Source organism: Ictalurus punctatus, chromosome 8 (genome assembly GCF_001660625.3).
Source record: "Ictalurus punctatus breed USDA103 chromosome 8, Coco_2.0, whole genome shotgun sequence".
Classification (NCBI taxonomy): Eukaryota; Metazoa; Chordata; class Actinopteri; order Siluriformes; family Ictaluridae; genus Ictalurus; species Ictalurus punctatus.
The window spans coordinates 7,281,816-7,293,641 of NC_030423.2; the positions used below are offsets into that span (position 1 = coordinate 7,281,816).

At 38.5% G+C, this 11,826-nt stretch overlaps 2 protein-coding genes and 1 long non-coding RNA gene across 5 annotated transcripts in view; 1 reads left to right on the plus strand and 2 right to left on the minus strand.

Moving 5' to 3' along the window:
- The window catches only part of lonrf1 (LON peptidase N-terminal domain and ring finger 1), a 36,865-nt gene extending 31,485 nt beyond the window's left edge, over nt 1-5,380 (minus strand). Inside the window, exon 1 of one of the 3 annotated variants that reach the window (XM_017474746.3) lies at nt 4,620-5,380. In XM_017474746.3, the coding sequence (XP_017330235.1) occupies nt 4,620-4,926 (307 nt within the window). In that variant the 5' untranslated portion in view covers nt 4,927-5,380. The remainder of the gene's footprint in view (nt 1-4,619) is intronic. The other 2 variants (XM_017474747.3, XM_017474745.3) reach the window with 2 other exon arrangements.
- LOC108269141 (uncharacterized) lies at nt 4,381-4,881 on the plus strand. Its single transcript, XR_001813420.3, has 2 exons — nt 4,381-4,464; nt 4,792-4,881. It is a non-coding gene; the product is annotated as an uncharacterized LOC108269141 (long non-coding RNA).
- A 1,479-nt stretch (nt 5,381-6,859) lies between the features above and the next one.
- med7 (mediator complex subunit 7) lies at nt 6,860-11,191 on the minus strand. The gene is made up of 2 exons (XM_017474922.3): nt 11,061-11,191; nt 6,860-7,858 (listed from the first exon to the last, which is right to left on the minus strand). The coding sequence occupies exon 2, from the start codon at nt 7,847-7,849 to the stop codon at nt 7,127-7,129; it is 723 nt and encodes a 240-aa protein (XP_017330411.1). The 5' UTR covers nt 7,850-7,858; nt 11,061-11,191; the 3' UTR covers nt 6,860-7,126.
- Between the last annotated feature and the right edge of the window lie 635 nt (nt 11,192-11,826).

Sequence of the window (11,826 nt, forward strand, 5' to 3'; positions counted from 1 at the left end):
AGTGAAAAGTGAAATTCTGATCTATCGTCTCATATTCATCTGTTCATCACAAACCCAAATGTCTTCAGTGTATAGCAAAAGCAGTGGAATTGGCCTTGCTGTTCCAATACTTCCGGAGGTACTATACTAGATTGTTGAGTATTAACAGTACTTGTTTTTTCCAATTACAGTCAGTGTTTGAATTTGAAAAAACTCATGTCGCCATCAAACTTGCTGAAAGGTCTATTTTGCGTACCAGTCTTCTGGATTGTCTAGATTAGTAAATACTTTTGAATGTATGGTTAGTGTTCGATTTGAGACCCACCTCATGACAACAATTACAGTGACAGCAGAAAGTTTAAGAGAGATATGGCTTGTTGATGTGTTTACCATAGTGATGTCATGAGAACCAACACTTCAGTACCAAGTCAGTACCAACATTCTTAAAACGTTACAGTGCTTGTTTTTCTGCAGAAGTGTGGGTACCGTTATTAATTACCTATTACCTATTTGGAGGTAAGGTTGCAATTCTTCCGGAACTGAAGGGGCAGCAAATATGCGCAAGTGTTTTAGTCGGTCCACAAGTGGTAAAGAAGAAGAAAAATGGCAACAAGCACACGGGAAAAACCACAGAATTTAGCTCCGCCCTGACTCGTTAAGAGGCAGAGAGAGGAAAGCTCGTTGAAAGGAAAGGTAGTGTTGGCTGCTGGTGTGCAACCGATGCTATCGTTCATTTCAAACAAAGTGAGGAAACACCTGGAATTTGGCGAAACACCTGAAAGACGGGTCCTGTATTATGTTTGTTCGAGGCAGCTGGCACTGTGGCTGTGAAACCAGCTAACGTTATGCTCCATGTAATGTTTGCAATAGACAGTTATTTGTTAACGATGCTAACACATTGCAATGTTATATACTACCTCCTAATGGGCCACCATGCATCGCCATTCAGCCCGTGTCCTGTCAGCTAAATGTAGCCTAATGTCACTAATAATTATTGAAATGTTAATGATTTTAATAAATATTTTTGGCCTGCCACCATATCAGTGAATTTAAACTAATGCTTGCATTCAGAGTATAAGGGGGGGTGTGCGCGTGTTTAGGAGTGCACCTTAGCACTTGTTATTAGCACTTAGCAATGTTTTATTAGTCATTGTCAGACAGTGTTTGATAACTAAAATATCCCTTTCTTTCTCTCTCTCTCTCTCTCTCTCTCTTTTGCCAGTATTACGCAGAGGAGGATGTTTTTAATTTTATTTAAAATTTTTATTTATTTATTTATTTTTAAACAACACCACGGTATCGACTTTGGTATCGTGTACTTTTGGTGGTATCAGTACCGACTACTAAATTTTTGGTATTGTGAAATCCCTAGTTTAACACTGCTCTGCATAAAATCTCTAAACCTTTTACAGTTCGACTTGGAAACCAGATGAGCTGAATGTTTCGGCTCTGATGTCTCATCTAATGAATCTAGTTTAAATCTTCTGGATTTACATAAGATACATAGCGAGTGTGTAAGCAATGCTGCTCAAGCTCGGCTGGTTCTGCATGTGTCAATCATGCAAGTATAAACCAGGTTCCTCCTCTTTGCATCACAAACTCCTAAAGGTTTATTATAGCTACACAACATGACTGATAAGTTAGTGCAAGGAATTCCTTTTGTTTTTAGTTACTTATGTTACACATACATGTGTCATAACGTAATAGAATGGTCAAATGTAGTAGTCCTATATTATGAATGTATATATTTTTTAAATGTAGAATGGTTAAGGGTTGTGGCTGCAGAAAATTCATATCCATTTTGGATCATTTGCCCAAAACGTTTGGGAAATCCTACCATAAGGTGTAGTTGAACTCTGGGGTGTCCAATCTAATCTGCAAAGAGCGGGTGTGGGTGCAGGTTTTCATTCCAATCAAACAGGAGCCACACCTGATTCCACCTGTTTAATCAGTTGATCGTGACTTGCAGTAGACTCAGGTGTGGCTTCAGCTTGGTTGGAATGAAAATTAGTACCCACACCAGCCCTTTCCTGATAAGATTGGACACCCCTGTCTTAACGTTTATGAGGCGAGAAAATGGGTATGTCTCAGTCAGCTCCCTAGTTCAGCAATCAGGGCACTGATCAGGGAGTCGGCCATTTTAAGTGCTGTCTCAATTGCAAAATCCTTCCAGTGCACTGGGGGTGCTTCTCATTTCTTAGTTGTGCATCATCATTTCCTTTCCTTGCTTCTTTTCCTTGCATCTTAGCTCCACTCCCTGAGGATGTGAGAGAAGATGCAAGGATGAGATGTGAGGAGAGAGGAACTGAAGCAAGTCAAATGGAATATCCTCGCTCTCTCAAACGGCACTTAAAAGCGACGTCAATTAATGATGACTGTGCTCAGCTGGATTATCTCTCTGAGCTTCAGGGATCTGCCATGATGCTTTTTTTATTTGCCGTTATGTTGTTGGAGCTTGGTTAACAACAACATTCTTAATAAAGTAAATTGCACTGATAGTATGTGAAATGTCTGGGTTATTCAACAATGAACAATACATAAATTATCACTTTTTTGTGCTGCTTGGCATATCCAAACATGCAAGGATCAATTCATTACAATACCCATTGTAAGCATATTATTATTTAATTAAATTTCACACAAAATTCCATCACATCATCAAAGGACTTTTTGTTTGACATTGTGGCAGATGTAAAGGAGGAGGGGAATTTATGTGTGCCAGGTTTTTTGACAAGAAACACGTCCACATAGGATATACCTGTGTATCCTCGCTCCTAGCTCCTCTGGAGGCTTCCTCACTCTTTACATTAGAGAATTGATATGTCCTTCAAGATGGTTGACGTCGATCAATTTGCGGATCAAGGACTGGAGGACAGAGGAGCAAGGAAGCATCAATTTGAGTATTGAGAAGCACCCTGGAACGTTCGCTCCCTAAAACATCCCACAATGCACCACAAAAACCAGGGAGCATCGATGCTCACTGTGTGCCCTTACTGGAAATGACCATGTTTTCTGAAGCCTTCCGGCTACAAACATGCTTGTGATTGTTGTTGTAGCTCTCAAATGATTGTTAGCAATTTTATTTGCTTGTTAACACTTTATTTGATGTTCTATATGCAGTTTCTTTGAGTCTAATGACTTTTAAGTGTTTAATGATTTTTTTTAATCCACTAGCTTGCCTTAATAGGCAAGCTAGTGGATTAAATAAAATCATTAAACACTTAAAATGTTTAAAATCACACTCATTTCTGTGATAATATGTCAAGCAGGATAATTCCTGCTTGACATATTATCACAGAAATGAGTGTGATTAAGCTAACAAATTTATATGACGCATAATTTTTCATTTTCGGTCACGTTTTACAATGCGAGTAGGTAGTCACGTCTCTGGAAATTCAGTTATCAGTGTCCCAATATATAGTGAGCCAAACACATGTACACCATACAGTATACTGATTCACTAGCTACTGAACTAGGGAGCTGGTTGAGACATACCCAAAGTCAGCGGTATGATACGTGACTTGAATAAACAGTGCGGCATGCTTGCACACGCGCACAAGAAAGTATCCAGCTGATATTCACCACCCTGAAGAGGTTATGAGTAGTGGTTGGCAGAGCGAGGCTCCGTGGAACACTGAAGCAGTTGAAGCAAATGCGCCATATTGTGTTGTGGCTTCGAAACAATCCGACACCCGTCTCGACGGTGACACCTAGTACTCACCTGCCTGTGTCAAACGCATTGATGAATTATAAGCTACATGTTGTTTGTGTCAAACAAGGAAGTGTGTGGGGGAACCGATAGAGTTCTTGACCGGTACGCTTCTGTTTTCGGTTCAAATCCTGGTTGGTGTCCCTGTCCACATTGTTGTAAGAGCCATTTAAAAAAGTGTGGGTTTTTTTTTTAATTGGTTTTTTTTTTTTTTTACTGTGTTCAGTTTTTAACAACTACATGAGACTGGTTTTTTAACCTGTAGACTCCTCTTTGTGAATAACTATAGGTTATTTTGACCATGAAAAATGAAGATTAATGAATGCAAAACTGTCCAAATTCTCTCGCTGCTATGTAATAACCCACAACATCTGGCCATGTCTTTTTTTTTTTCTAGGAAAATTGGTTGGATTTCACGTCAGGTGATTAACAAGGTATGCTGAGGCGAGCACTGACTATGGATCAGTACAAACACTATTGAATCATTTCACTTTTAAAAAACTACATAATAAAACTGACCGGAGAACAGTTCAAATTATATATTAAACACTGGTTTATAGGTTCACCTGGAGACCGACACCCCCTAGCGGCGAACCATGGAAATTTCGAAACGTTTCGAAACAGTGTGACGTAAGGAAGCCTCGTTTACTGAAATCACGTGACTTGCCCAATTTAATGCATACGCCGACCCACTGATTCGAAACAAAAGATTCGTAAAGGTTCGAAGTTTCAGGAAGCAGTGTTTTGAAAGGAAAGCGCACATCACTAGTTATGAGGTGTGAAATAGAATCAACTTCTTTTGCGATATAGACTGCCACGGTCTCTAACAGCCGTGTCATTGACGTTGTGAGAAAACGTTGCTGGATTTTGGTTTGGTGTTGTAATCATTATGTAGTGTTATCAGTGCAACATTACCATGTCCCACACTAACCTTTACCTGCCTCTATCCTGTCTTCAACCATCCGTAGTGCTTTCGTAAAGTCGCGAGCCGTCAGCGTCTCCTGTATTTCGCATCTTGTCTTGGTTTCCTCAGGGCAATATTTCTCAATTATACAGAAGAGCAAAACGTTGTTTTTTGTGTTTTTTACCTCCCTCTGCTTTAGTCTCTCCAAGCAGACTGGGCATCTGGACGGTACACAGATTCCTGTAAGGCACCGGCGGCAGAACGAGTGTCCGCAACTCACCGTTACCGGTTCACACAGAACAAACAGGCATATGGGACACTCCAGCTGCTCCATGGCACACGGACTTTTTCCATGTAAAACCACAGTGAAATATGAATGCGTGCAGTCCTTTATATAACAGAAGCCTGTGTGGCAAGCTGAGGAAGGTCAAGTATCGTTTACAAACAAGGTTCTCGGGAATAGTACTGGAGCAGCCAACACAACCTTTTAACGCGACATGGAGACTTTTTCATGAGCAATAAAGGAATCCAGTTTCAGGAAATTGTCCGTTGTCGTACACATCTCAGTCTTTGTTGGGGTGAAAAAAGTGACGCTCTCACTGCTTCAGTCCGAGAGATGTTGCTTTCCCCTTGTTACATCCGACTTACTCCATCAACGCCGGGAAGAACGATCAGTTTAATGTCTTTGTGTGGATATTTTAGTAGAACGTCAACATCTTTTACCTGTCGCTGGCCGCACGACAGTAAATTCTGAGCTATATAAGCTATATTCACCGAAGTTACATAAATAAAACCACGTGAGGACGCGGCGCGGTTCCTATTGGCTACGGGCTGCGCGTGCCGCCCTGTGTTTCATAACCAGTCTTTTTCATAACAGTGTTTAATAACATTCAAATCTCGTTCAACGAGTTTACGTTGAGAAACAACCAATATAGTGTCTGTTTTTAGTTATTCACGATTCTGTTATATATAATATTGGTCAGAATGTCCAACAAATCCAGGACGGTAACTAGGATATATTGAGCTTCTTCAGCTCTCGCTTGGGGTCCAACTGCATTATTTATGTAAATGCATCATGTAACGTGTAAAACGCACGAGTACGAGCCCTTATTATATTAGGTTTGTAGTTCAGTTAAGTAATTCAAATGCACTCACTGTTGTTTTCAGTTCCTTTTTTGTTTTGTTTTACAAACCGTCAGGCTTACCAAAAACGATTAACACCATTGTAGTAACAGCTTAGATATTAACATTATCTGATAGCACAGTAAAATTTGCATGCTTACATAAGGATAGTGAATTTATATAATGTGATTGCAGTTGTATAACTGGTGCAGATATGAGTGATAGGTGATCATTAGGATTGTAAGTGGCGGGGGGGGGGGGGGGGGGGTGGTTAAAATGGCAGGTTATTGTAATGTAAAAAAATAAATTAATAATAATAATAATAAATAAATCAAACAAGATTGACTGGTATTTGGAGCTATACGTTATTCCCTACACCCTGATTAAAGCCCCAGCTCCTGCTAAAGAAAAACAGCCCCAAAGTATGAAGCTGCCACCACCATGGGATAGTGTTCTTTTGGTGGGTTTTTTAAATTGATTTATTTAATTTTATTTTTTATGCCAAACATTTATTTTGGTATTATGGCTAAAAAGATCAAATATTGTGTTATGGTCTCATCAGACCATAACACAACATTTCACATGGTTTGGGGGGGATTAGATGTATTTATTTTATTTATTTATTTAATTATTATTATTAGTTAAATGCTTCTGTCTTCCCACCCTACCCCATAGTCCAAACATATGAAGAATTTGGGAGATTGTTGTAGGGGGCAATATGTACTTGCCAGAAATTGCTGCAATTATTTTAATGTTGGTGTAGGCCTCTTGGCAGGCCTCTTTAATTGATGGCAGATGTATACTAATTAGTATTTAACATGAGTTTGAATGTGATTGGTTGATTCTGAACACTGCCATATTCCCAGTTATAAAACACTTAAACAAATACTTAGAATACTCGGCTTGTGTATCTTTTTCCCCAAAAAAACATTTATGGGTGTTTGTTACTTGATATTTATATGTTGCAAAAGGTTGAAAAAGGTTCTGACATGATTTAACTTTGTTTCATTTTTTTTACATCACAAAAACCTGCCATTTTATCAGGGGTGTGTAGACTTATTATATCCACTGCATGTTTAAACCTGTAAATAATACAGGTTTGTGCAGAGGCAGCATAAATCCCAGAGGCAGACTTACTATTAAAGTAATTAGAAATAAGTTTTTATTAGAAACGAGTAATTGACAATTTCTGCAAACAAGAAGATGGTTTAAGAAGATGTAAACAAGATGAAAAAATACCTTATTTTAATTGTGTACAGAATTTGGAAGAACATTTAATAAGAAAAACAGTTCCCCTCCAAAGCTTGAACGGCTTTCCTACTGTGCTGTAATACATTTTTTTATCAATCTGATATTTACCCCAGAACAAAACAAAATGAAAAAATAAAATAAAATAAATAAATTTACTAATTTTACGTCATTTCATCAATGATACTGCACATTGTAGCATCTTTATCCCATACTTTTTCCTTTGTAGTAGCGGGTACATGTTTGCCTGTCTGTTCTGCCATGCAGCTAGCCTCCACATCCATGGGCTCAGCTTTCAGTCTAACATCCGCCCCTGAACCTGAAACCACTGCTCCAGCCATGCTAGAGGTGTCAGGCTGGGGCAAATCATCAGGCAGTGAGGCAAGGCAGCCATGGATCATCTCGACAACACGTTCAAGATGTTTCTGGAAGCGCTCCGCTGTCTCCAACCTCTGCCTCTTCTGTACCTCCATCATCACTCGCAGTGTCTCACGGGCCTGATGAGGCCGATACTCATTAATCAGGTGGTGCATGTGGACAAACAGAAGTTTCAAGTCCTCCAATTTTTCTTCACGTTTAATGCTGCCTGGGCTTTTGATCAGGATGTCCAGCAGGTCCAGGAAGTTAATTAGGATAGACATATTGAGCTTCTTCAGCTCTCGCTTGTGGTCAAACTGCATTGGGTGCAGCCTCTCAATGCCCTGGCTCTCCAGGGGCCGGATGATGAGGTCATCACACTGGAATGGATTGCCAAACATCATGTAATTATCCCGAATAGGAGGAGGTGGTTTAGGGGCCAGTCCTTTCCGTACATTGTCATCTGTGTATTCTTTGATGTACTGCATCGGTGGCAGCGGGAGGGCACTGACCTGCTGTGGCTCACCCATTCTGAGGGTCTGACAAATGCACAAAAGAAATTAGACATTGTTTTCATGACTTATATCAAGGGTGTCAATTATACAGCCTGATGGAACTTCTAATCCAAATAAATTTAGAACTCATGTTCTAATTTACAAGCTTCTTGTAGACTGTAACTGAATTTTAAAAACTGGGGGGAAAAGAGCTAGACAGTTGGGGCAATATTGAACAGGATAGGGCTGAGTGATATGGACAAAATCTTATATCATATGAAATGGATAATTTAATATCTTACAAACAATAGATCACACAATGTATTATGTTTTCTATAAAACTGATGAAAAAAAATCTAGAGTTAATTCTATAAAATAACTGCATGCATTCATGCCTGCTTTTTGACCATTCTGTTAACTAAACACTAGTGAAAAGCACTTTTTCTTTTCTGCTTTTATGTGGAAGTAACATTGAACAGAACTATCACAAATGAGAACAAGAAATGCTTGTTTTTGTTTTGTTTTGTTTTTGCAGCGCACTGCTAGTAGATACTAGCGCTGACCTTAGTGAAATAAATCAGCTGCCAAAAAGTAGCTTTGCGACATAATTTGCCATATATACTATAATAATATATATTATTCAATATAAAATTTTGAACGCATGAACTTTTTTTTTTTCAGTAAGTATATTTCCCAATGAGGCTATTCACATGAAATTTTCACCATACTTTGATATTAACTCAAGAAATCCACACATATAAAGAAATCCAAACATTAAATCTATAAATTAAGTTATGTGTAAAAGAGTAATGACACAGGAAAAAAGTATTGAACCCACTAATTGAAATGTATTTAATACATAGTGGAGAAACCTTTGTTTGTAATGACAGATTAAAGACGCTTCCTGTATGAAGAAATTAATGGGCTGCAGTATTCAGGTGTGATTTTGGCCCATTCTTCTAAACATATTGTCTTTATATCTTGTTCAATTGGATTCATGTCAGGTGATTGACTGGGCCATTCTAACGCCTTGATTTTTTTCTCTGAAACCAATTGAGAGTTTCCTTTGCTGTATGCTTTGGATTGTAGTCCTGCTGGAAGGTCCACCCAAATCTCATCATCATCCTGGTGGATGGCAGCAGATTCTTCTCAAGAATCTTCCGGTAAAGGGCTCCATTCATCGTTCCTTCAATTATATGAAGTCTGCCAGTACCATGTGATGAAAAACAGCCCCACACCATGATGCTTCCACCTCCAGACCTCACTGTTGGTATAGTGTTTTCAGGGTGATGTGCAGTGCCATTTCTTCTCCAAACATGGTGTGTAGTATGACATCCAAAAAGTTAAATTTTGCTCTCATCTGACCAGACTACTCTCTCCCAGTATTTCAGGGGCTTGTCCCAGTGAGTCGTAGCAAACTTTAAATGAGCTTTTACATACCTTTTCTTTAGTAATAGAGTCTGGTGAGCGTAAGCAGTGGAGTGCATTGCCTATTGTATTCTCTGTGACGATGGTATCTGCTGACTCCAAGTGTTTCTGGAGCTCTTTCCAAGTGGTCCTTGGGCTACTCTTCTGACTCCCTGGTCAGAAATCTTGCAAGGAGCTCCTGTGCGTGGCTGGTTGATGATGGAGTGATGATGCTTCCACTTGCTGATAATGGCCCAAATGGTGCTTACTGGAAGATTCAGAAGTTTTGAAATACGTCTGTATCAGATTCCATCAATATGTTTCGCAACAATAAGGTTGCGAAGGTCTTGGGAGAGCTCTTTGCTTTTACCCATCATGAGATGTTTCTTGTGTGACACCATGGTAACGAAAAGACTTTTTATAGATCATCAATTTACTAACCCAGCTGATATTAATTTGCACAGATAGGAGATATAATTGCTTTCTAACTACTTACCCTGCTTTGGAATACTTCTTTTTCTTAGCATGTTCAATACTTTTTTCGCATGTGTCATTCCACTTTATTACACGTAACTTTATTTATGGACTTGAATGTTATGAATTCTTTATATTTGCAGATTTCTTGAGTTAATATCGATGCCTGGTGAAAATTTAACGTGAATAACCTCATGGAAATATATTTACTGAAAAAAATGTTGATGCATTCAATACTTATTTAACCCGCTGTAGATGATATAAGAAAATATCTAAACATACATTTTCTATTGTACTTACCAGTCAGCACAAGATTTCACTCTCTTTTTTTGGTGATAGTTGTAGCCAAAAATGCTTGACTTTTGCTGTGTATTTTGTCAAATTTTGCAATGTTTTTGTGCTTTTTTTTCTCTCCAAAAAACTACTTGAATTGGCAAAACTGCAATTTCACAAAATTGTTTTGCACGGTCTTTCACAGAGATGCTAGTTGGTAAATGAGACCTATTAGCTGTTCTCATGTTCGACACACATGAATCGAAGAGGTCTTTGGCTGAAAGCTCGTTGTGATGACGTCTTTTATACATAGCTGTGTAGTAATTATTTAGTTAGTTTACAAATGGCCTTTTTTCGGGTAACAATGTATGTTAGTAGGATTCTCTAAAAACTAAAACCTTCAATTTCATACATATTTAAACAAAAATAAGTACTATGGTAAACACCTTACTACAGTAAACATTCTGGTAAAAGATATACATATAGTAATACTTATTGCACAGTTTGTCTCTATACAACAATATCTCTACAAACGATCCCCCAACTCTTACATTACACATGGAACTGAAATATATATAGCCAGCTAATCACAGAGTGATATCTATGGACAAGTTACGACTCCAGGACTTGGGACAAAAGCGGGAGATTTATTATTTTATAAGTATTATTTCGATTTACTAACCTTAACGTTACATTTGTACATTAGTAATCCAATTTATACCACAATACTCAAAAATAACGTAATCACCCTTAAGCCTGGTTTAGAAGCAGCCCTGTGTTAAGAGACTAATAACGTGAAGACTGACAAGTCAATTCTCAACTGAAACCTACATAATTCATTTGTAAACTTTTTTTTAGATAAATAATCAATTAGTCACACAATAACACCCGACCCTGTGCTTTTAGAATGGCATTTGTAAAGCTAAACCTTACTAAAACATGGTACTGGTAAAAGCATCTGGCGTTAGCTCAGCACCCTTCCCTTATTGTTAGATGCTAACGTTAGGTATCTCACACCTAGTCACCTTAATGATGGTTAGTCAGTTATGTTCAAAGAGATCATATGAATGTTTCAATAGAAATCAATACGTACCAAACCACTTTCCAATCAGTATATGTATCACTTGCTAAAACTTATAACAAAACATAGGAATCTGACGCTTTCCTGTTCGCACTGCGCGAGGAACTCCTGTAACGGCCCCTCTGATTGGACAAAATGATCTTAGAAACGGAAGATATCATTGGTGAGAAATCGTTCAGGGGCGGGTTCAAAACAATGGTTAGGCTGTGTGTGTGTTATATCGTGCTGTGAGAAACTGAGAACATTATAATTTTTTTAACTAATAAACTGTCAAGATTAACATGCATAGCGTTAGCTGTTGATGAATCTACTGATCTACTGTGAGTGATAATGCCCAGCGTCTGGTGTGTTACGTTTTACCACACTGAGAAGGAATTCCTTGAAGACCTGTTAGGTGTAACACCACTCGAGACACATACAAGAGGAAAGAACATATACACAGTATCTCACACAAGTGAGTACACACCTCCCATTTTTGGAAATATTTGTTTATAGATTTTAATGTGACAACACTCTAGAAATAACACTTTGCTACAATGTAAAGTAGTGAGTGTACAGCTTGTATAACAGTGTAAATTTGCTGTCCCCTCAAAATAACTCAACACACAGCCATTAATGTCTAAACCGCTGGCAACAAAAGTGAGTACACCCTTAAGTGAAAATGTCCAAATTAGGCCCAAAGTGTCAATATTTTGTGTGGCCCCCATTATTTTCCAGCACTGCCTTAACCCTCTTGGGCATGGAGTTCCCCAGAGCACCAGAGTCCTCTTCCACCAAT